Genomic DNA, 25,733 nt, shown 5'->3' with positions numbered 1-25,733 from the left:
CTCTGTTATTTTCTCCTATCGATAGGGAACCCACTTAAGGACTCTATAGGGGCTCTTGGATACCCCACAAGGGATAAAGGAACAGTTTTTTCTTATAACACAGGCTAACAGGCTAGCTAGGGGATGCGGATGGCGCTGTGGGTTAAACCACAGAGCCTAGGACTTGCTGATCAGAAGGTCGGCGGTTCGAATCCCCGCGACGGGGTGAGCTCCCGTTGCTCAGTCCTGCTCCTGCCAACCTAGCAGTTCGAAAGCACCTCAAAGTGCAAGTAGATAAATAGGTACCGCTCTGGCGGGAAGGTAAACGGCGTTTCCGTGCACTGCTCTGGTTTCGCCAGAAGCGGCTTAGTCATGCTGGCCACATGACCCGGAAGCTGTACGCCGGCTCCCTCGGCCAATAAAGCGAGATGAGCGCCACAGCCCCAGAGTTGGCCACGACTGGACCTAATGGTCAGGGGTCCCTTTACCTTTACCTTTAACAGGCTAGCTAGCTATAAATCAAATGGTTTGGGGCATAGTTTTTGAGAAGCTCATGCACGGACTTGTCGGCTGCACGGCTGTGCAAACTGAGGCTACCTGTGGGGTTCATTTTGCTGCATCTCGGGGGCTTCCAAGTGGCAGATTGAGGGGCTTGTTGGGTACATATATATATTGCTTGCTGTTTAGAATAAAATCTTTAATCTTCTCACTCATTTGTGTTTTGTATTACTTCTGAATCTCATTTGAAAAGAACCACCTTGTGTTTGGCAAGACAACCAACCTCACACGAAGTCTCTCTCGGATATACCATGTATATCTGAAGGAGCGTCTCCACCCCCATCGTTCTACCCGGACACTGAGGTCCAGCACTGAGGGCCTTCTGGCGGTTCCCTCACTACGAGAAGCCAAGTTACAGGGAACCAGGCAGAGGGCCTTCTTGGTAATGGCGCCCGTCCTGTGGAATGCCCTCACACCAGATGTCAAAGAGAAGAACAACTACCAGACTTTTAGAAGACATCTGAAGGCAGCCCTGTTTAGGGAAGCTTTTAATGTTTGATTCATTACTGTATTTTAATCTTTTGTTGGAAGCTGCCCAGAGTGGCTGGGGAAGCCCAGCCAGATTGGGGGCGGGGGGTCTGTCTGTCTATCTATCTATCTATCTATCTATCTATCTATCTATCTATCTCTATCTATCTATCTATCTATCTATCTATCTATCTATCTATCATCTATATCATCTATCTATCTATCATCTATCTATATCATCTATCTATCTATCTATCTATCTATCTATCTATCATCTATCTATCTATCTATCTATCTATCTATCTATCTATCTATCTATCTATCTCTATCTATCTATCTATCTATCTATCTATCTATCTATCTATCTATCTATCATCTATCTATCTATCATCTATCTATCTATCTATCTATCTATCTATCATCTATCTATCTATCTATCTATCTATCTATCTATCTATCATCTATCTATCTATATCTATATCTATCTATCTATCTATCGTCTATCAATAAAATAATAATAATGCTTTTTTTCTACTTCTCTCGTTTTTATTGAATTGCATTTTATTGCATTGTAACAAAAGTCGGGTGCCTGCTCCTCTCTCGGCTGAGTTGTGGCAAGGGCCCATGGGTTTTCCGGCATTCACCAGGGTCTGTGTTCCTTTCGAGAATTGAGACATGGCGGACACTGTCGTAGAATTAAGAAATATGGGGTTTTTCTTTTCTTCCCCCCCTTTTTTCCTTTTGAATAAATCTTTATTGGTTTAAAATACAAACATACAAGCATACAACGTAGGTAAATATTACCGAGTTAAATACAGAAAGAAAGAAAAGAAAAGAAAGAAAAATTTGAAGCAGTCAAGAAATGATAAAAAAAGAAAAAAAAGACCGAAGATTTATATGACATTATATCTATCAAATACAATTTTTTTTTTTTGCAAAAAACTTCCAATCTTTCTCGTTATACTTTTTCTGTTGTCATGGTATTATCGTGCAGTTTTGTTTTATATCCTTTTTCTTACATTCCATTATAATGTTTATTTCAGTTATCTATTATTCACAAGTACCATTCCAATTCTGCTAAGATGGTATCATTTTTGCAATATAGTCTTATATATTCCTTAGATATTTTCCATTCTCCATATGTTTTCTGGTTTAAAATATGGGTTTTTTTTTCATCTATTTGCTCCTTCAGTCTGCTGAGTCTATGGACCTCCCTCAGGAGGTTATGGATTCTCCTTCCTTGGAGGTATTTAAGCATAGATTTTGGATGGCCATCCGTCATGGACCAGATGACCCACAGGACACCTTCCACCTCTTCAGTTGTATGATTCTATGTGTAAAAAGAGCACCCTTCAGAAATTCTGCACATTGGGATAATCTGTCAATTCCAGGTTCTCCGTTACTCCGTTATATCAATCCAGTCTGGTACAGTGGCTAGAGCACTGGACCTGCGTTCAAATCCTCCACTCACTGGCCATGAAACTCACTGTGGTGACCTTGGGCCAGTCCCTGCCTCTCAGCCCAACCTGCCTCACAGGGTTGTTGTGGGGGAATGAATGTATGCGACCATGTGCTCCTTAGAGGAAAAGGTAGAATATAAATTCTAATAATAACAATCTTAGATCCGGTCCTCCACATCTCTATATTGATTTGCCATTTATTTATTTTTTGAAGTTTTATTTAATTTTATTAAAATGCATATTAATGGTGTGGTGTGTTTTTCAATAGACTTGTAGTTTCTAACATATTCTAACACATCTCAAAAGGACACGGGTGGCGCTGTGGGTAAAACCTCAGCGCCTAGGACTTGCCGATCGTATGGTCGGCGGTTCGAATCCCCGCGGCGGGGCGAGCTCCTGTCGTTTGGTCCTAGCTTCTGCCCACCTAGCAGTTCGAAAGCACCCTTAAGTGCAAGTAGATAAATAGGTACCGCTTTATAGCGGGAAGCTAAACGGCGTTTCGGTGTGCTGCGCTGGTGCTGGCTCGCCAGAGCAGCTTCGTCACGCTGGCCACGTGACCCGGAAGTGTCTCCGGACAGCGCTGGCCCCCGGCCTCTTAAGCGAGATGGGCGCGCAACTCCAGAGTCGGACACGACTGGCCCGTACGGGCAGGGGTACCTTTACCTTTACCTTTAACACATCTCAGGTCCCTTTCCTCCTTTCCATTGGAATCTCAAACCTGTTTTCTGGGACGAGTCTGTTCTAAGCTTGATTTTTGTGTTTTAGTAAAAATCTATTCAATTTTTTTTTTTTTAATATAATCCTTGTGAAAATCAATTGATGTGAATAGACACAAGTTGTTGTTTTGGCAAAGCAGTTTCCTCTAAAATAATGCATTCTCACTTTCACCAAAATGTATACATTTTTATGCACAGTTTACCAGGATATAATTTAATTCTGTACGCATTGCTTGGCTGGAGACTTGCATTGCAAATTTGGGTAAAGTGCACATTTCAAATATTGCAGGAGGGCTGTGTTTTGCTTCATGTAATAATAATAATAATAATAATACTTTATCTATACCCCATCCATCTGGCTGGGTTTCCCCAGCCACCCTGGGCAGCTATTGTTTATGTATTGTTTCAAGTAGGGATTCAGTTGGCGCTGTGGTCTAAACCATGGGTAGGCAAACTAAGGCCCGGGGGCCGGATATGGCCCAATTGCCTTCTAAATCTGGCCCACGGACAGTCTGGGAATCAGCGTGTTTTTACATGAGTAGAATGTGTCCTTTTATTTAAAATGCATCTCTGGGTTATTTGTGGGGCACAGGAATTTGTTCATTTATTTATTTTTCCAAAATATAGTCCTGCCCCCCACCAAGGTCTGAGGGACAGTGGACCGGCACCCTGCTGAAAATGTTTGCTGACCCCTGGTCTAAACCACTGAGCCTCTTGGGCTTGCTGATCAGAAGGTCAGTGGTTCAAATCCCCATGACAGGGTGAGCACCTGTTGCTCTGTCCCAGCTTCTGCCAACCTAGCAGTTTGAAAGCACACCAGTGCAAGTAGATAAATAGGTACTGCTCCGGTGGGAAGGTAAACAGTGTTTCCATGCACTCTGGCTTCCGTCACAGTGTCCAGAAGCGGTTTAGTCCTGCTAGCCACATGACCCGGAAATCTGTCTGTGGACAAACGCCAGCTCCCTCGGCCTGAAAGCAAGATCAGCACCACAACCCCATAGTCGCCTGTGACTGGGCTTAACTGTCCAAGGGTCCTTGATCTTACCTTTACTTTATGTATTGTTTCAGAAAGTGTGAATTAGGTAGGTCTGCCTTTAAATGCAAATGAAATCTAGCGTCTCTTGTATCTCTCCATCCCCAGCACTGAATTTTCCTCCATTTCAGCCTTCTGTATCCTGGAGGAGCTTTGAAATTACACAACTAGGAGCCGGTTCTGGGAGTCGGTGTGGCTATGCAAATACATGTTTGAGAGGAAAGAACACGTGAGAGGATGAGGAATAAGTAGATCCAACAGCAGGGGGGAAAAGAGCAAATGTGTTTGATTTTTATTGTTTCAATCTCTGTGCCGAAAGTAAGAAAGTTTGTTTGTTTTAGAAAAAAGGGAAGAAAAAAAGAAAACACAAACATACAAGAGGTCAAAGAAATAAATAAATCAATAAATTAAGAAATAAATAAGCGGGAAGCATGATTCCAGAGGAATTTTTGGGGAAAGCACACGTCTTCAGAAATTCACATGTCGTCAAAAGGTCGGATGTCGTGAGGACGGCAGGAAAGCGGATCTTAATTCCTCCTCGACCCTGGAAGCAAAAGGTTAAAAAAGAAAAGGATTTAGAATCTTAGGATTAGAAGGGGTCCTGAGAGTCATTTAGTCCAACCCCCTGGAATGCAGGAATATATAGCTGTTATTTTACCAGCTTTGTAGAGCCCAGTGAGATTTATTCCTTGCCTTTTTCGTTAGAGATATGTGAGCCAAGCAACAGAACTTGGGAGATCCATTACAGTACTGTTCCTAGATTGATCAGTGGGAGGAAGCAGCTGGGAAGCGGATTCTGGCTAAATACCAGACTTCCAAGATGCCAGATATTCACCCTTGAAGCGTTTGATGCTAAGAACGGGGACTCGTGGAGAGTTGCAACAGGCAGCTCTCACTAAAGAGGGAGTTGCCTGTTGCAACTCTGTACTAGTCCCTGTTCTGGGCATCGATGGGAAGGATTTGCGGGTTTAGCCGGTGGACCAAAACGAAGCATGCACCTGTTATCATAAGCTTGGAGGGATGTGTGCTTTCCTGTAATTCTCCCAGAAAGCGCTGTTCTAGGTCAGGCAATAACAAGGGGGTGGGGTGGGGAGGCCTCACCTCTGCATCCCATCGCAGTCACTTCCCCGATCCGGTCCAGTCTCCTCCCGAAACAGCTCTTCGCTGTCTGGATTCCCCGCATGCGCTTAAGCAGGGAGCTGCGGTCGGAGAGGAACGGGGCTGAATAGGCCGGGGTCTCGACTTGCTGGCTGTTGCCATCATCCAGGAACTCGGCCAGTCCCTCCCTCTGGCTTTCAGGATCTTCTAGGTTGGGGCTGTTCTGCAGATCTTCCATCAGGGAGACTTTCTCCTCCAGCCTCTGCAGAAGGGCCTGAATGGAAAATGAATATAAGGTTCCTCTTTCGTTCCTCTGCATTGCCTCCAAACCTTTCTGCTGCCTGAACCTCATCTTCCTTCCTTCCTTCCTTCCTTCCTTCCTTCCTTCCTTCCTTCCTTCCTTCCTTCCTTCCTTCCTTCCTTCCTTCCTTCCTTCCTCCCTCCCTCCCTCCCTCCCTCCCTCTTTCTTTCTTTCTTTCTTTCTTTCTTTCTTTCTCTCTCTCTCTCTCTCTCTCTCTCTCTCTCTCTCTCTCTCTCTCTCTCCCCCCTTCCTTCCTTCCTTCCTTCCTTCCTCCCTCCCTCCCTCCCTCCCTCCCTCCCTCCCTTTCTTTCTTTCTCTCTCTCTCGCTCTCTCTCTCTCTCTCTCTCTCTCTCTCCTTCCTTCCTTCCTTCCTTCCTTCCTTTCTCAGGGGTTCAGCTAGCTCAGCGGCTCCCAAACTTTTCCAGCCTCCCCCCATCCCCTTGGTTCCATAAACTCATTCTTCGTGCCCGCTGCCCTACTCTATAAAAAGCATTATTCAGAATGGCAGTTGGCATATATAATAACCCAATAAAATTCAAAGCATGAACAATTAGTGGCACACCTGTTCAGAATCCAGTTTAGACATTTTAGTTCGATGAATTTGACACAACTGATGAATTTGATCCAGCTTTTCAAAGTCTGACAGGTGCTGTGATTCTCCAGCGGTCTGGCTTCACGCTCATGGTTGTACGCCATTGTTTCTTGAGACACATGGCGACCAACCCCCTGGCACTGCCTTGCCTATTAGCGCCCCCTAGGTAATCCCACCACTGCCCCCCCAGCGGGCACTACTGTCTACTTTGGGAACAGCTGAGACAGGTAATTTTAGACCCTGAACACCACAGTCTTATTTAGTTACTTTTATTATTTCGTTATGGGACGCGGGTGGTGCTGTGGGTTAAACCACAGAGCTTAGGACTTGCTGATCAGAAGGTTGGCAGTTCGAATCCCCGTGACAGGGTGAGGTCCTGTTGCTCGGTCCCTGCTCCTGCCAACCTAGCAGTTCGAAAGCACATCAAAGTGCAAGTAGATGAATAGGTACTGCTCTGGCGGGAAGGTAAATGGTGTTTCCGTGCATTGCTCTGGTTTGCCAGAACTTAGTCCTGCTGGCCACATGACCCGGAAGCTGTACGCCGGTTCCCTCGGCCAGTAAAGCGAGATGAGCGCCGCAAACCCAGAGTCGGCCATGACTGGACCTAATGGTCAGGGGTCCCTTTACCTTTATTATTTCGTTATTTGTTAGGTTTCCATCCCACTTTCTTCTTCCTCCAAGGAGCTTGAGGTGGCATACATGGTCCTCATTTAATCCCCTCAACAACCCTGCGAGGTAGACTAAGCTAAGAGACAGGGACTGGCCTAAGGTCACCTCAGATGACCTTCATGGCCCAGCGGGGATTTGAACCCTGGTCTCTGAGGTCCTAGTCTGAGACCCTAACCATTAGGCCATGCTGCCTTTTTAATGGGAGAAGGGTCGTACTTCGGTGGTAGAGCACATGCTTTGCATGCAGAAGGTCCCAGGCTCACCCGCCCCCTAGTTTGTTCCTGGCGTCTGCCTGTTCCTGGAAACCGGGATTGTCGTTCTGCAAATACAATTCTTTCTTTTGGGCTTGTGATTTTACAGATATGAAACATGCATTTTGCTGCTGAGCTCCAGGTCTCCTAAACTGCATAAGACTCCCCAGCACCAAGGCCAGTGAGTCAGATGCCTTCAAGAAGTTAACAAAGAAGACACCTGATCATTCAAGAACCAGGGTGCTGGAGTGGTTAGAGTGACTATCTGGCTAGGGAGACCAGGGTTCAAATTCTCCCTCAGCCAGGAAGCTCACTGGGTGACCTTGGGCCCACTCCCTGCCTCTCAGCCTAGCCTACCTCACAGGGTCATTGCTGGGATTAAATGAGGAGGGGGGAGAAGCAAGTTTGACACCTTGAGCTCCTCTGAGAAAAAGGTGGGACCGTAACAGAACAAATATCATACTTTTCGCTCTATAAGACGCACCAGACCACAAGATGCACCTAGTTTTTGGAGGAGGAAAACAAGAAAAAAAATATTCTGAATCTCAGAAGCCAGAACAGCAAGAGGGATCGCTGCGCAGTGAAAGCAGCAATCCCTCTTGCTGTCCTGGCTTCTGGGATAGCTGCGCAGCCTGCATTCGCTCCATAACACACACACACACATTTCCCCTTACTTTTTAGGAGGGAAAAAGTGAGCCGTATAGAGCAAAAAATACGGTAAATAAATCTGTCCATTTCAGCTCATCGTCTTCCCAGTCTTAAAATTTGTCACTCCACATCTCTGCAGCAGAAAATTCATATGTGCAAATATCTATAAGCAATTTTGACCAGCATATACACATTTGCACAAGCAGAGTCCCCCAAAGTGACATATTTTAGCACGTTCCTTTTCGTTGGCCTCTGCACTTTTGCACACACTTGTTGACAAAATTGGGAGATGTGTGAGTTTCAAAGGTCTCTTCTGTTTCCTTTTGTGTATCCAGTCGAGAACTGTGAACCGAGTCGTTTTCTCACTAAAATGCAAAGGGGATCAAGTTTCCCCCCCGACCCTTCCTACATGTCAGGGTTGTTGTGAAGGTAAAATACGGGAGATGGAGGGGACGAAAGCATAGGCCACCTTGAGGTGGAATATGAATGTAATAAAAGGTAAAGGGACCCCTGACCGTTAGGTCCAGTCGTGGCCAATTCTGGGGTTGCAGCGCTCATCTCGCTTTATTGGCCGAGGGAGCCAGCATACAGCTACCGGGTCATGTGGCCAGCATGACTAAGCCGCTTCTGGCGAACCACAGCAGCGCACGGAAATGCCGTTTGCCTCCCGCTGGAGCGGTACCTATTTACCTACTTGCACTCTGACATGCTTTTGAAGTGCTAGGTTGGCAGGAGCAGGGAGCGAGCAACGGGAGCTCACCCCGTGGCAGGGATTTGAACTGCCGACCTTCTGATCGGCAAGTCCTAGGCTCTGTGGTTTAACCCACAGCGCCACCTGCGTCCCTTATGAATGTAATAACAGGTGATAAATAAATAAATCCCAGTTAGACCCTCCATAACATGGAAAAGCCTTGTCTCCCTGGCACAAGCCTGGAATCCTTTATTAATTTTATCATTTATTTGTTGCATTTATATCCTAGAATTTTAGGTTCAGCTGGAAGGCAGGGACGGATCCCAAGGTCACCCAGCAAACTGCATGGATAAGTGGGGATTTGAACCCTGGTCTCACAGGTCCTAGCTCTGTAACCACTCTGTGACGCTGCCTCTCTTTTACAAGTTTCCTACGCTCACTGCCATCCTAACATTCTGCAACCGAGGAAGGACTTATCCGCCCAGCCATAGCTAAGAATGGAAGAAGGGCAAAAGACACAACCCAGGATTTCGTTCCCAACAGTGACCGGTACAGTGGCTAGAGCACTGGACCTGCGTTCAAATCCTCCACTCACTGGCCATGAAACTCACTGTGGTGACCTTGGGCCAGTCCCTGCCTCTCAGCCCAACCTGCCTCACAGGGTAGGTTGTTGTGGGGGAATGAATGTATGCGACCATGTGCTCCTTAGAGGAAAAGGTAGAATATACCGTGCTCTATAAGACTCACTTTTTCCCTCCTAAAAAGTAAGGGGAAATGTGTGTGCGTCTTATGGAGCGAATGCAGGCTGCACAGCTATCCCAAAAGCCAGAACAGCAAGAGGGATCGCTGCTTTCACTGTGCAGCGATCCCTCTTGTTGTTCTGGCTTCTGAGATTCAGAATATATTTTTTCTTGTTTTCCTCCTCCAAAAACTAGGTGCGTCTTATGGTCTAGTGCGTCTTATGGAGCGAAAAATACGGTAAGTTCTAATCACAACAATAATCTTAGATTCAGTCCTCCACATCTCTATAACAATTTGCCATTTATTTATTTTTTGAAGTTTTATTTAATTTTATTAAAATGCATATTAATGATTTTGGTTTTTTTTTTTTAAATAGACTTGTAATTTCTAACATATTCTAACACATCTCAGGTCCCTTTCCTCCTTTCCTTTGGTATTTCACACCTGTTTTTCTGGGACAAGCCTGTTTTAATTTTTGTGTTTTAATAAAAAATCTATTTGATTTTTTTTAAAAGTCCTTGTGAAAAATCCGTTGGTGTGAATTTTGCCTAATAGATGCAAGTGGTTGTTGTTTTTGCAAAGCAGTTCTCCCTAAAATAATGCATTCTCATGTGCACAGCAACCCAGTATTTTGTTCCCAACAGTGACCGGCCAGAGGCTGGCATCGCTTCCCTGTCAATCACCCCCAGTCTCCTCCGACTCTGAGGTAGACTGCCTCTGAACATGGAAGGTTGGCCTTCCGTGAATTTCTCTCCCAGGAGGGGAGAGCCCATCCTAGAATAATAGAATCCTAGGACTGAGTCTCCCAAAACCTGCCCCTCTGGGTTCCTTAGACAAACCTAGACAGCATCTTAAAAAGCAGAGACATCACCTTGCCAACAAAGGTCCGTATAGTTAAAGCTATGGTTTTCCCAGTAGTGATGTATGGAAGTGAGAGCTGGACCATAAAGAAGGCTGATCGCCAAAGAATTGATGCTTTTGAATTATGATGCTAGAGGGGACTCTTGAGAGTCCCATGGACTGCAAGAAGATCAAACCTCTCCATTCTGAAGGAAATCAGCCCTGAGTGCTCACTGGAAGGACAGATCCTGAAGCTGAGGCTCCAATACTTTGGCCACCTCATGAGAAGAGAAGACTCCCTGGAAAAGACCCTGATGTTGGGAAAGATGGAGGGCACAAGGAAAAGGGGACGACAGAGGACGAGATGGTTGGACAGTGTTCTCGAAGCTACGAATGTGAGTTTGACCAAGCTGCGGGAGGCAGTGGAAGATAGGAGTGCCTGGCGTGCTCTGGTCCATGGGCTCACGAAGAGTCGGACACGACTAAACGACTAAACAACACAGGACTGAGTCTCCCCAAACCTGCCCCTCTGGGTTCCTTACCTCCATGCTGGCTAGCTCCTTGGCGGGGCTGAGGCTGTCGATGGGGTGGGCCATGGGGTGCTGGAAGCAGATGAGGAACAGCAAGACGAAGGTGACTGTGGTTGAGCCCTGGGTGTCCATGCTTGGAGAAGCTGCGTTTGGCTTCCTCGCCCTGGAGACAATGTCCTTTTCGAGAGATCTCTGGCTTCGCTTCGTCCCTGCTCTGTTGTGTCCTGTGCTGCCTGCTTCTCCCCAGCCGGCCTTATATACCCTTTGAGCCAAGCTCTGCTTCCTTGGGTTATCGGTGGGACTATCTGGGGCGCATTCCAGCCCCCTCGCCGGAATGCAGCTCCTTTCAGAGAAGATTCCCTTTATTAGGTGTCACTGGGCAGCTGATCTCCTAGCATGCAGGAGTCACAAGCCGGTGATTTCATGCCGCCTGCCCTCTCGGCTGATACTGGCCTCGGAGATTACAAACCCCATCCCTCGTTGGAATTTCTTTTACCTCCCCCCCCTCAACTTTCAAACATTTCCCAGATCTGAGCAGAGAGGACCCTCAAAATATCCCCAGAAATGCACCTTGGGGAAATCGCCTTGTATAGCAAAAGCAAGAAGCTTGAGAGGACAGCTTTTTTTTGTGTGTGGGGTGAGAGGGAATCTGATGACACCCCGGCCCTGGACTTTCCCTCAAGGGCCATTCCTATATATGGAATAATGGAGGTATCAGCTCAGTCCTGGCTTTGCTTCCTTTCCAAGTGGCTTTGTTCCATTCGGGGCTTAATATCGGCATCGAGAAGAGTCAGACATTTGCAAGAACTCCATCTTTGAGCGCGGCGGCACTTTGGAACTACCCGCCACTTGACGTCAGGCAGTTGCCTTTGCTGTACTTTTGGCTGTACCTGCTAAATGAAAAAAACAACAACATTTCTTTCATTTTAGACAAGCCTGCCCAGGTATTTAGGAAGTTAATGTGAGTTTTTAATCTGTTCTTTAGTCTTTATTCTTCTTTTGTCAACCACTTTGTGTTTAAAAAAACCCAACAACAATCAAGCAGTATATAAATTTTATGAAATAAGTCAATCAATAAAATTAAGCTTACCTGCGCATCGTGACCTTTGGCCCAGATAGGGCAGCTAGCCTGCTGGTCAGATATCTAAACTGAACCTTAGTTCCTTCTTTTTCACTTTTCCTGATGCATTGTAATGTAGCAAAAAAAGCAGACCTCCCCATAGTCTTTTCATTTCAGATTGCATTCACAGTCCTGAGTACAGACTCAGTCAAACAAGAGAAGTTCTTTTTTATCATTGTTCTTATTCATCACGTCCCACCGTTTTCTTCCCAAGAGTTCCAGTCGGCATACACACTTCTCCCCCTCCCCGTTTTATCCTCACAACAACAGCCCTGCAAGGTAGAGTAGCCTGGGAGGCAGTAGCTGGCCTGAATTCACCCCAGGGCAGGGATTTGAACCCCACTCTCCCAGGTCCTGGCCCAGCCCTCTAACCACTGCTCCACCCTGTCTTCCAAGCGAAAGAACAGAGAGATGAACTATCATTTTGCTATGGGGAGAAAATCCCAAGGGGAAGCAAGCCAGAGTCATCCCAGAGCCACAAACGCAAGAAGGGTATAAGGCAGGGCTTATGTGGCCCTCCAGCTATCACGGATCTGGCCCTCAGAACTTCTCCCAGCCACCCCCACACTGACTCTGCTCTCCATCACCCTTGAGAGCCCCCCCCATCTGCTTGGACTGTGCCCTTGAATTCTTATAAGGCCTCTTGTTGGCTTGGATGAATACAACTCTATATGCTTAAGTTAGGATGGATGGATTTTTATTTTTATTCTTAATGTGGGCTGGCAATGTTTCTTCCCTCTCCCAGTTTTTCATATATATATATATATATATATATATATGTGTGTGTGTGTGTGTGTGTGTGTGTGTGTGTGTATACATACATACACTTTTTTTATTCAAAATTAAAACAAAACATATTATCCAGAAACATATCATCCTTGTTTTTCCCCCATTTTTTCTCCCTCCCCCCACCCTCCCACACAAACCCCCCCACCCCCACCCCCCCAGCTTCCCTCAGTTCCAGTCTTTGATTTCTCTAAGAATGCTGTTTTCTGCATGTTACACAGTTGATCCTCAAACTATTTAGCTGATTATCATCCATAAAAAGTTTGTGAATCTTCAAAGCCAGCCAAGGAGTCCAGTTCGCTTTGTTGTGTCTTCAAATACTTTTTCTAAAATATGTAGAGCTCACTCCAACTCAGTCCTACTCAGAGTAGATCCACTGAAATGAATGGATCTAGGTTAAGCAAGGCCACCCACTCCATATGTTTCAAGTGCTATGAAGCCGCTTTAAACAGCAGCTGCCCACAGAGAACTCTGGGAACCGTAGTTTATTAAGGGTGTCGAGAGTTGTCAGGCAACCTCTCCCAGAGCTACTATTCCCAGAGTTCCCTGGCAGGGCAGACGGATCCTTAAAAGCCCACTCTGAGACTTGTACCTCTGCAAAGGGGGTTTCCTAACTCTCAGTGCTCTTAGCAAACTACAGTTCCCAAGATTCTTTGGACAGAAGCCATGGCTGTTTAAAGTGATGTCCTGGTGCTTTCAAAATATGGTTGCTGCTGCCTGACCACCCAGAAAATACCCACGTTTTAAAAGGGTATAGGATGTTTTAAACGGTTCTAATTTCGGTTCCTCTGTTTCGTTTTTGTCAGGTTGGTGTTGGTTAAATGTTTAGTTGGGGTTGGCGTTTACTTTAATTTGGGTTGGGTATAACTGTAAACCGATTATGATTATTATTGTTGTTATTGGTTTTTTATTGATTTGTTGGTTTGTTTGTTGCTTGTATAGGGTATCTTGTTTTTTAATGTTTGATGTTTTGTTCTGTTTTATATGTTGTAAGCCGCCCAGAGGGGCTGGGGAAACCCAGCCACATGGGTGGGGTATAAAATAAAAATGATCATTATTATTATATGGTGTGAATGTGGCTGGGGTCAAATTCTGAGCAGGAGTAGTACTGAATACATTTTTTTAAAAAAGTTCCCCTATGGCAGGAAAGTTTGTGAAAAGCACTGTTCCGATGCATCAATTTGCGCCCAGAGTGTCCTTTTCTTTGAAAGTGGTTTGACCTTGGCGGAACGGTTTGCATTTTTGTGCGACAGCCTCCCTGCAAGCTCGCTTTGCTGGGAACCAGAAAATAATAAGCTTCCGATGTGATCCAGACCCTTGGCTTCTCTCCAAGGTGCTGAATCAGACCTCCTTCCCGCTACTTCCTTAAGGTGGGTGGGGATGTTGAACCGCAGAACCCTTTCCCGGGTCAACAGAACCTGTCTCTCTTATCCCAGCATGGATTTAATTTTTCTTTTCCGCTCCTTTTGGGGGAAAACAAACAGGAGAATTGTTCCTGCTGCGGTTCTGAATCCTCAGATATCTGTATGTCATGAACCTAGTCTAGTCTTGCAGCCAGAAATCAAGGGCTTTAAAAATTGGTTGGGGAGGCAGTGTTTACAGGAGCAAGGAAATCAGGGATCAGTGGGATATCAGGTTAGGCAAAGCAGGAAGGTTTTCAGATGGCCTTTTACTGAGTCAGCACTCCACCCAGCTCAGTGTTGTTGGCCCTGACTGGCAGTTTGAAGCAAGGCACTTGCTCTCCTCTCTATTTAAATCTCCCTTTGTGTAGAGATTTTCAAAAGGGATACATGACAAATCTGAAGAATCATGAATTGTGCAGGCTGTTTATGTTAGCCAGATTTAATATGTTGATAGTGAGAGGAAGATATTTAGCTCTCCCAGAATCAGAGCGTCTCAACAAATGTAGTAAACAGGAACCTGATACTTTGGAGCATATTTTCTTTTCTTGTGATTTTGGCATTTATGCCAGAAGACAATTATTAGAGGCCTTACAACTCAGTAGGCTGATTTCTATGCTACCAACGGTTCAGGACCTGCTTTCGGACAGAAATTATCAAATTACTTTAATAGTGGCTGAATTTTTGAGTGTTGTCCATGTAGAAAGACTGGGCCATTATAAAGAGATTTAGTGGTTCTCAATTGATCAGTGATGTGGTAGTGTTGTATTGTATTATTTATGCAAATTGATTTTCTCTGGAGTTAAAGATCTGATTGGGACAAACCTTGTTATGCTGAGCTTGTATTTTGCACAATTTGTATATGGTGTCTGTTTGATAATGTGTGGTTTGCTATGCCTAATAAAGGATATTTGATTAAAACAAAACAAAACAAGGCAAGGATTTTGTACGATTCACAGCCACTGCTGATTCTATGATGGCTTTTGGTGACTGGTGGCTGCTAGCTGTGCCTGCCTGCTTGGGCTAGATAGGGCAAGGGAAAGCTGGAGACAGTAAAACGCAGGCAGAGGGAAAGCTTCATGAGCGTTTACAAACAGAAAGGTGAGAGAGGAGGTGGACTCTGGTGAACTTTGGTAGCTGCCAGTGTCCTCAGACTGTGTGTAAAAGAGATCAGGGTATCCTGTCTGAGAAGACAATAATTTAGATCAGGGTTTGGGAACCTTTGGTCTTCTGGGTGATGTGGTACTGCAATTCCCAACCAACCCCGCAAACATGACCAATGAATGATGTGAATTGTAGCTCTGCAATATCCACAGGGCTGAAGGTTCCCCACGTCTCACTTAGATCATCTTGGGAAAAATTTATCAATGTTCCCTCACCCTATTATCCCAGACACTGGGATTTTCTGTTGCTGTTCCTCTAATGGAACACCCTCCCATATTCCAGACACGAAGTGCTATTGATCTGCGACATCTGATATCTTGCAAAGGCTTGTCTTTTTGCCCAGGCTTTCCCTGACCCCTAAGATTGGACCATGTTATCATTGAATTCTTATATATAAAGAATATATTGAATGCTTTTGATGACATCAATCTAATTATACCGTTATATAGTTTTTCCTGTAAACCACAGGAAAGCGAAGATCTCCCTTTCTATGGCAGAACTGCTATCTCATAATCACCAACCCCAATAAGTGGACTTCTGTTTAGACGTATAGGCTGCCTGTGTTAATGAATGCATATGTGCGTTAGGGCCGAGGGAATGGTTTTATTGTTTAATGTCAGCTGACGATGCTTTGCCAATTAAAAAAAGTAAATTTCTGAAAAGGAGAAAGGATCCGACACCCACCCTCCTTTTTGTTCTGAACAGAGGAGAGGGGGAATGAGCTTCTCTCTGTGAACAAATGTAGCAGTGACTGACGAAGGGACATTTTCCTCACTAGGAGAAAGGATCCCCCCTGTCATTTTGTGGTCATTTCATTTTCCACTTCATGGCAGCCATTTTGTGTTAGGCCACACCACTCCCTTGGCAGCCATTTTGTGACTGGCATCCGCGACACATCCTCAAAATTCTGAATGGGCTCCTTAGCCCAAAAGAAGTGTCGTGACCCTTACTTTAACACAAGTTTTTCCTCATACTTTATTTATTTTTATTTTTTTGGTCGGGAAATGTTTTGCAAGTCTCAGAGGCATGTGTATTTCAAAGCTTGTGGTCACGTGCGTATGGGTTCAGGGTGTGCAAATTAAGTAGGCTCGTGAACTCAAATTGTGAAATTTCTCCGCTATCGCTACACCACAGTGAAAACACTCCATTTCTATAAAATGTTTATTCAGATTTTGCAGCACCAAAGCCCCCAGTAGGCCGAAAGACGGTCTCAGTGGCACACCACTAAGCTTCAAATGTAATGGGAGCCCATACAATATGAATATACAGGTTTTTATATTGTCTAGGAAGGGGTATGATTCTTGCCAGGGACTGTGCGCAGAGAGTTCTCAAACAGATTTAACAGTCTGTATACACTTTACAGCCTTTGTTGTCCAAACTTTTGGGGCGGCCGACAAAGAGGTCCTCTTCTGATTTCAACTTCTGGGTTTCCTCCAAGAACCTAAGAACAAACAGTTAAAGATCTTTTGAGTTAAGGGTTCCCTTTCTGCTTAAAAGGAGCAGTGTTACTCATGAGGACTAGCTGCTTTCCAATCTCATTCCTCTCTATCGGGATTTATTCTGACAAAGGAGTATGATATAAGGACAGCCCTCCTGGATCATACAAAATTCTCAGGGATGGGGAACCTTGTGGCCCTCCAGGATTTGTGGTCTGGCCCTTGGGAGGTTACACAGGCCACACCCCTTAATCACAGGCCACACCCCCTAACCAACCCTGCCTTGCACCCTCCTTGAGTGGTTTCGCCTGCCTGGAAAGGCATCCTTAAACTCTGAAAATTGCCTATTGCTTGCCTGGACAGAGAATAGAGTAGATTGTTTTGGTTTGACCCAGAAGGTTGCTTGCACTGCTTTCTAATATTTCCAATATTTCCAATATTTCTAATTCTAATATTTCTCGCGAGCAAGTTTTGTGAAATAAATGAATCCCGCATGCCCACCCAACCCAGCAACGAGATTCCTTCGAAAGAGACCTACGGGCTCTGTAGACATTGCACCCAAGGCCTGTCTGGGTCCCGATCCGCTCAAGCCTGGTGCCGAAGCATCCCGAGAAATATCTCCTCCGCTTTGGGGAAGCCAGGAATTTCATCCAGTGGTCCTCCACTTCTGCAGGGTGAAGGGAAGTCTGAAGTCTGAGCTGACTGGAAGAGAGGGTTTCTGCGTCAACAAGGTCCATCATGTCAGAGCCGTCCTCTGCCTCGTCAGACCTCGAGATGGGAGCCTCCAATTCCCCTTCCGGAAATTTTTCCTTCAGGCGCTCGAGGAGGTCCTAAAATCAGAGGGGATGGAAACAGAATATCTGTTTAGAATATTGATTGCGAAAAATTGGAAAAGTGGTATTATACCGACAAAAATAGAGTGGCTTGCCAAATTATTGGAGTACTACAATATATCCAAGACAATGGGAGAAATTGGAAGGATCTCAAAAGAGAAAATAGACAGGGACTGGAAGGTGTTTAAAGGATACTTGCAAAACCATATCGAAAAATCAGAACTCCTATTAGAATAAACAAGTTCCATTTTAAATACTAAAATACTTAATAAGATGGATAACAATGTGTAATAGAAAAAGAAGCATGAAATTAGGTTAAAGGTGTGTGAAAGAAAATTACAGAAGTGGAAAGAAATTGCAATTGAGTAGATTGAAAGTCTAACACAAAGGTGGGGTGAGGGGTGGTGGTGGGAAAAGGAAGTATCTGTGGGATTGAGTGTAGGTATGTTTGAACATTTTTAAGGATTGTATGAAATGTATGTTTGTATGCTTGTATATTTGCAATATGTGTGTATTAATGCTGAATTATTTTAACAATAAAAACTTTTTAAAAAAAGAATATCAAGAAACAAACTCAGTTCAGAATGTGAGGACCTAGAAATCTTCCTCCTACTGAGTCAGACAATTGACTCCAGCTAGCTGTGTATTACCAGCACTGGCTGGCAGCAGCACGGTTTCAGGCAGGGGACATCCCCAGTCCTCCCTGGAGATCCCATTGGGGTTTGAACCTGGGACCTTCTGCATGCCAAGCAGTTGCTCTGTCACTGAGCTAAATGGTCCTTTCTGCGATCACCATAGCAATCAATATTATATCAAAGCAGCTGATGCTTTCTTTCTTACACACACACACACAGAAATTTTACAATCTGGTCCAGTTTTAGCACATGGGTCTGACTTTTCTTTGCACTGCCATCTTTTAAAATTTGACTGTGAGGTTTTTTTAAAAAGATCTTAATTATTTTTAATGGATTTTCAGGGCACGGTGTTAAATATTAGTGTGCTAAATGCCGTCTTTTTACACCTGCATTTTCCTCTCTCCAAAACCTCAACTGAACAGTGTCTTCTGCTGGGGAAACTGGTGGGAAGAAAGAGATTTTGAACCAGAAGGATCTAGATTTTGAATTTGCGGAAGAATATCTGGAGCTGGGAATCTTGGCTTGAGAGTCCTCACCCCACCCCAGCCTTCAAACAGAAGTTTCCTCTTGACTCCTTTAGGATATACAGTGGTAGCTTGGTTCTCAAACGCCTTGGTTCTCAAACGCCGAAAACCTGGAAGTAAGTGTTCCGGTTTTTGAACATTTTTCAGAAGCCGAATGTCCAATGCGACTGTCAGCTATTGTTTCCTGCACCAATCAGAAGCTGTGCCTTGGTTTTTGATCATTTTGGAAATCAAACGGACTTCCAGAGTGGATTAAGTTTGGCGCTTTTATTTTTGCTATTTATTTTGTGTTTTTCTTTTTGAGGCTTTTTCAGTTAATTTGTTTCTCTGACTGTGTGGAACCCAGTTCAGCTACTGATTGATTGTGTGACTGCAAAAATGGATAAAAGCCCCCCATCCAAACAATGACCATCATCAGTGCAGGTAAGAATATATATATATATATTTAAATAATCTACAATACTATCTTATTTATTTTATAGTATAGTACTTGGATTATTGCTTTCATTTTATGGATCAATGGTCTCGTTAGATAGTAAAATTCATGTTAAATTGCTGTTTTAGAGGTTGTTTTTAAAAGTCTGGAATGGATTAATCCGTTTTGCATTACTTTCTATGGGAAAGCGTGCCTTGGTTTTGGAACGCTTTGGTTTTGGAACGGACTTCCGGAACGGATTAAGTTTGAGAACCAAGGTACCAATGTAAAAAAAATTTAAAAATAAAAATTGGGGATGCTAGTTCCCTTCTCTCTTCTCTCCAAAATTCAACACCCCCACTATATGTAATGCTTTTGATTCCTGCAATGCACGTTGGTCGAGCTGCGAAGACCTTTTTCTGCTCACAAGCAGCTAACAAGTTCAAATTATCATTCTCTTTGGTTGCATCCAATGCTAGTCCTACTCAGAACAGACCCATTGAAGGCAATGGAGAAGACTGACATAGGTCCATTAATTCCAGTGGGTTTCCTCTGAGTAGGAATCTTAGAATTGTGCTGTTGCAAGGGACCATAGGGATGCGGGTGGCACTGTGGGTTAAACCACAGATCCTAGGACTTGCCGATCAGAAGGTCGGGGGTTCGAATCCCCGCGACGGGGTGAGCTCCCATAACTCAGTCCCTGCTCCTGCCAACCTAGCAGTTCGAAAGCACACCATTGCAAGTAGATAAATAGGTACTGCTTCGGCGGGAAGGTAAACGGTGTTTCCGTGTGCTGCTCTGGTTTGCCAGAAGTGGCTTAGTCATGCTGCTACATGACCCAGAAGCTGTACGCCGGCTCCCTCGGCCAATAAAGCCAGATGAGAGCCACGACCCCAGAGTTGGCCACGACTGGACCTAATGGTCAGGGGTCCCTTTACCCTTTAACTTTACTAAGGGACCATAAGGGTCATTTAGCTCAGCCCCTTACAATGCAGGAATCGCAGCTAGAGGGACTGAGTTGGATAGAATCCATTAATCATCATTCTTTGCTAGCACTCCCCCCCCCCATGTAAAACATTTCATTTATTTATTTATTACATTTACAAGCCACCATTATTCTCCAATGATCTCAAGGTGGTGTACGTGGTTCTCCTCCCTGCCCCCATTTTACCCTCACAACAACCCTGTGAAGTAGGTCAGACTAAGAGATGATGACTGGCCCAAGGTCATGGAGCAGTGGGGATTCGAACTCGGCGCTTACATTATTTTCACCATGATGAGCATTTTGGAGCTCGTTTGAGAAGCTTGTTGCAAAATTCGGAAGAGTACAAAAAAAAACTTGTGGGAGGGGCTGGAAGGTTAATGGTTTGTCTTGTTTTCATTATGCATTCTGCGTTTTTAACCTTGCATTTGAATGCTGCTCTGAGATCTACAAATATAACTGAATAATGATTAAATTTTGAAGGATAGTTGCATTTCAATTTGTCTTTGGGTGAGTCCTAAGTTTGATCAATTGGATAAATTTCTGCAAGTGTGAATTAGGTACCTCCTAATCAAACTGAACCAACATGAGTTTGACCAAACTGCGGGAGGCAGTGGAAGACAGGAGTGCCTGGCGTGCTCTGGTCTATGGGGTCACAAAGAGTCGGACACGACTAAACAGCTAAACAACAACAACCACCAAACTGCACCGAGGAATGTAAACAAACAAACAATAGAGGAATGTAAATGGGTAAAATTGATGGTAATTGCAGCCAGACAGGTTATAGCGAGTAATTGGAAAAATGCAGAAGAGCTAGGGATGAACCAATGGAGGGAAAAATGGAAAAATATTATAATCTTAGAATATCTAACTGTGAAGATACATAAAATGAAAGGGTTTACGGTCAGTGAGAAGGCAGAGGATTGAGAAGATATTGAATTATTTGGGTAGGTCTGAACAATTTGGGGCAATTAAAATGTTAAAAGTTAAATAAACCTTGTGGAGGGAGGAGTGTTAAGGTATATAGAATTGTACATATGGTTGATTTGAATATGTTATTATTGATTATGTATACCCAATGTATCAGCCGCCTGGGGGTTTTCACTGTTTGTTTTCACTGTGTTTTGGTTGTTGGTAAAAAAAATTAAAAATTAAAAAACAACAACCAAACTGACTTCCCAAAACACACACACACACACACACACACACACACACACACACACACACACACCACCTCTGACCTGCTCCCTCCTTCCTCACCTGAAAGGACCGCAGTTCTTCGCTGGAAGGACTCCAGGCCACAGGATGACTCGAACCCAGGCCTGCTTGGGCGAACACCAAGAGCACAGAGGACCAGCGACACCAGGCCACAGCATCCATCATCCCTGCTTCTCTTCGGTCCTCTGAGGTCTGGTAGCTTTGGCTGGGGATGCGAAACACTTCTTTGCAGACCCAGGGAGCCTTTCTTTATAAGCCCCTTCGGAGGATGGCTCCTTGCTGCTTCCAGCCGGCCTGGACCCCAGCGAGCTGAGCCACTTGGCTCTGATAAGGGAACTGGTTCCAGCCAGCGGTGCTGAGTCTTTCGGAAATGACACATTCTGCCCCCACCCTGCTTTTAACAGAGCAATTATAGACGCTTTCTTGAGCCGCCAAACCGTTCACGGCCGCGAACCTGCAGAAATGTCTTTTCTTCTTTATTAGAGGCAAATGCAGGGCTACGACTTACGCTACGGGTGAGTCCCCAAATTAGGCAATTCCGCGACGATAGGGAAACTGGGGTTAATAGCTGGCTGTACTTTGCCCACAAATCATCCGATTTTACAACTTGGATATCTTAAAGGAACTGGGGCAGGGGATTAACGTAACAGCTCTATAACGGCTACCAGAATTATTATTTGTCCAAATTGGAGGGTGCAATGAGATAACACCCTCCATGAGATGACTAAAGTCTAGGACATGGTATGCATGGCTAAGCTTATATATAAATATGGTTTGAAGCTCAATATCCAAAAAACGAAGATCATGGCCCCTGGTCCCATCACCTCCTGGCAAATAGAAGGGGAAGAAATGGAGGCAGTAAGAGGTTTTACTTTCTTGGGCTCCATGATCACTGCAGATGGTGACAGCAGTCATGAAATTAAAAGACGCCTGCTTCTTGGGAGAAAAGCAATTACAAACCTAGACAGCATCATAAAAAACAGAGACATCACCTTTTCAACAAAGGTCCGTATAGTTAAAGCCATGGTTTTTCCAGTAGTGATGCATGGAAGCGAGAGCTGGACCATAAAGAAGGCTGATTGCCAAAGAATTGATGCTTTTGAATTCTGGTGCTGGAGGAGACTCTTGAGAGTCCCATGGACTGCAAGAAGATCAAACCTCTCCATTCCGAAGGAAATCAGCCCTGAGTGCTCACTGGAAGGACAGATCCTGAAGCTGAGGCTCCAATACTTTGGCCACCTTATGAGAAGCGAAGACTCCCTGGAAAAGACCCTGATGTTGGGAAAGATGGAGGGCACAAGGAGAAGGGGACGACAGAGGACGAGATGGTTGGACAGTGTTCTCGAAGCTTCCAACATGAGTTTGACCAAACTGCAGGAGACAGTGGAAGACAGGAGTGCCTGGCGTGCTCTGGTCCAGGGGGTCACGAAGAGTCGGACACGACTAAACGACTAAACAACAACATGGTGAGAACCAGGGAAGGCATACAACAAGATAATGCCTTTATTGAGAAATGGAGCAATAAGTTGGAGGGTAATGTAAACCAGTACGTTTCCAAGCACAATTCAAAGTGTTGGTGCTGACCTTTAAAGCCCTAAATTGCCTCAGTCCTGTATACCTGAAGGAGCGTCTCCACCCCCATCATTCAGCCTGGACACTGAGGTCCAGCTCTGAGGGCCTTCTGGCGGTTCCCTCATTGTGAGAAGTGAGGTTACAGGGAACCAGACAGAGGGCCTTCTCGGTAGTGGCACCCGCCCTGTGGCAATCCCTCCCATCAGATGTGAAGGAAATAAACAACTGGGGGGGGGGGCTTGGAGAGAGAGATCTTGTATCGTTGCAATAAATAAAATTATTTATTAAGAGGGCTGGGAATATCACCTGACCTTGGAGAGAACTGCCCCAGCAGTGTCGGATTTACGTATAAGCTAAACAAGTTATAGCTTAGGGCCCCACTCTCTTGGCCCCCCCCCCAAAAAAAAATTAAAGGAAGAAAAAACTGGATGTACGCTTCCAAAATACAAGATAAAAAACAAATAAAATAAAACCTACATACAGCAACAGTGTTTTGTGTTGTGTAGGCTCCTGTGATGTAAATAATGGGCCCCTCCTGCTAGCCTGCTCCCTAAAATATCACTGGTTTGCTCATTTCTATATATAGGGTGTCTGCATTCTGGTTGCATGGCAACATGTACAAATGGCTTTAAATACCCATTAGGTCCATAAATTACCATATAGCATATATTCAACACAAAAAAACAGTGACAATTTGTTGTTGACAAAGGACAGCTGGACATATCAAGGGCCCCATTACCTTCAGTAGCTTAGGGCCTCACCAAACCTAAATCTGGCCCTGGCTGCCAACCAGTGTTGGCAGTGCTGAACTAGATGGACCCGATGCACATCACCTCAATTGTAGACATGAGATAAATACATAAATAGAGTGGTTTAGCTATTTTAGAATGCTTTGATTAAGGCCTGGGTATCTGCTGGGATCAGAACCCTCTCCTGCAACGTTATCTCTGTGCACTTTTAATTTTGCATATTTTGAAAAAGCCTGGCCCATGCTGTGAATATGCCTTTTGCAAATCTGCTTGTCGCTGGTTGGGAAACGAGGCTTTACAGCTCAGCTCATAGACCAGTGCACCTCTGCTTTCCTCCAGCTGCTCCCATCTGGGGGGAAACAGCCCCCCACCCCTCTTGGTGATGGAAGACCCTTCATCTCCCACACAGGGCTCACTTCAAAGGGCGGCTGTTACCATTTATATGCTAATCGGAACAAACACGTTTGCCCTGGAAGGGAATGGGCAGGCGCGTTTAATTAGCTGTGGCCTTTTATGCGAGAGAAAATACATTACCTCCTATGTGCACGAAAGGATGGCTTTGTGATGTAAGCTGTCCACCCCACCCCCCATTTAGAATCCCCCTCCCATAATTTTTATTAAATTTTACTGTTTTACATTTTAGAATATGACCGGTATATCATTTCCCAACTCTATAATTCTGTGATCTAGTATCTATGATGTGGGCAAGGTCAAGGAACCTGCAGCTCTCCACAAGATGTTGGGTTCCTCTCCCAGCCGACGGTCAGGGATGATGGGACTAGGAGTGCAGCAAAATCCGAAGGACCACAATTTCTCCACCCCCTTAGAAACCACCATTTCTAAAAACCGTATGGCATGTTGCTAGTCCTCAGCCTCTACTTACCACCTGTAAAATGGGCATAATTTAGGGTTAAAGGTAAAGGGACCCCTGACCATTAGGTCCAGTCATGGCCGACTCTGGGGTTGCGGCGCTCATCTCGCTTTATTGGAGCTGGTGTACAGCTTCCTGATCATGTGGCCAGCATGACTAAGCTGCTTCTGGCGAACCAGAGAAGTACACAGAAACACCGTTTACCTTCCCGCCGGAGCAGTACCTATTTATCTACTTGCACTTTGACGTGCTTTCGAACTGCTAGGTCGGCAGGAGCAGGGACCAAGCAACGGGGGCTCACCCCATCGCGGGGATTTGAACCGCCGACCTTCTGGTTGGCAAGTCCTAGGCTCTGTGGTTTAACCCACAGCGCCACCCATGCTCCTAATTTAGGGTTGCCATATTTCAAAAAGTAAAAACCAGGACACCCCAAAAGTTGTTGAGTTTTACAAAAACACCAAAAAACGCCCCAAAAAACAACCCTGCAATTTTTCTATTGACTTGCCTAAGATCCAAGACAAAGTGCCACATTTCAGAAATCACCCCCCCCCTATCATTTCTGCCTTTGAAATCCCAGTAACGTCTGGGGAAATCCAGACATATGGCAACCCTAACATAATTGTATCTGTCTGTTCATTATTTCTACCCCTTCTTTTGTATCCGTCCCTTTCTTTCGCTGGGGTTTCTAGAACCCTTAGGCAAACTGCTAGACCTCAGCCTCTACTTGCCACCTGTAAAATGGGCATAATTTTCTCTGTCTGTTCACTCTTTCTCCTGGTTTGCATCCTGCCCTTTCTCTTGCAAAGAGCCCAAGGCCGGCTTGAGAGAACTTTGGGATTCTTGTGAGCTTGGAGACAAATCCTGGCTGCCCATGAAAAAATATCTCATTTTATGCTTGCGCTGACACAGAGACCCAATGCTCCAGGACTCGCCCCTGGCCATATTCCCTTCCTCGTCATTTCTTTGGCAGCAGGAACACTCTGCTCTTTTCCCTTGCCTGCCCAAATCATTAAGCATTCTGCATTAATGCGAGTGTCAAAATCTTCTTGTGCCTCTGTGTGTGGTTGAAAGCCCATACCGGCAGTTTTCATTTTAGCTGAGCTGAGGGCCTCTACACGACAGTTCCTTCGCTGTGCAAACACCCCCGTGCGTTGATTTGAGCACCAGGAGACAACATCCACACCTACGCAGGAGATCTGCCCCTGTCATATTTCTTTTTGCAAAACCAAAGGCCCCCTTGCAAACATTGACATTCTCCTGCCTTCTCATAACTCTGGAGCCTGTGTGGTTAAGGTCAAGTTTAATTGCCCAACAATTGGATTCACCAGTTTACCTGCTTGTGGGGCTTCCCATTGAAGTATCCGGTGAGAGGAGGATGCTGGCCTGATCCAGATTTAGGGCTCTCCTTCTGGGTTGTATCCAGCCAAGTTTGTATGATTGGTTGATATCCCAC

General features: G+C 45.0%; 2 protein-coding genes and 1 long non-coding RNA gene across 3 annotated transcripts; 1 reads left to right on the top strand and 2 right to left on the bottom strand.

The window, feature by feature from the left end:
- Window positions 1–4,482: 4,482 nt before the first annotated feature.
- LOC310769895 (natriuretic peptides A-like) lies at window positions 4,483–10,937 on the bottom strand. Its single transcript, XM_083629765.1, has 3 exons — window positions 10,588–10,937; window positions 5,316–5,586; window positions 4,483–4,758 (listed from the first exon to the last, which is right to left on the bottom strand). The coding sequence occupies exons 1-3, from the start codon at window positions 10,705–10,707 to the stop codon at window positions 4,742–4,744; spliced, it is 408 nt and encodes a 135-aa protein (XP_083485891.1). The 5' UTR covers window positions 10,708–10,937; the 3' UTR covers window positions 4,483–4,741.
- Window positions 6,710–10,229, top strand: LOC310769926. Its single transcript, XR_014551855.1, has 4 exons — window positions 6,710–6,741; window positions 6,773–8,271; window positions 8,636–9,193; window positions 9,448–10,229. It is a non-coding gene; the product is annotated as an uncharacterized lncRNA (long non-coding RNA).
- A 5,255-nt stretch (window positions 10,938–16,192) lies between the features above and the next one.
- Window positions 16,193–21,470, bottom strand: LOC310769891 (natriuretic peptides B-like). Its single transcript, XM_083629760.1, has 3 exons — window positions 21,131–21,470; window positions 17,020–17,311; window positions 16,193–16,486 (listed from the first exon to the last, which is right to left on the bottom strand). Exons 1-3 carry the CDS (start codon window positions 21,251–21,253, stop codon window positions 16,461–16,463), a joined length of 441 nt encoding a protein of 146 aa, XP_083485886.1. The 5' UTR covers window positions 21,254–21,470; the 3' UTR covers window positions 16,193–16,460.
- Between the last annotated feature and the right edge of the window lie 4,263 nt (window positions 21,471–25,733).

This window comes from Podarcis filfolensis (genome assembly GCF_964270895.1).
Source record: "Podarcis filfolensis genome assembly, chromosome: 8".
NCBI lineage: Eukaryota > Metazoa > Chordata > Lepidosauria > Squamata > Lacertidae > Podarcis > Podarcis filfolensis.
This window is presented reverse-complemented; position numbering and strand designations above follow the sequence as displayed.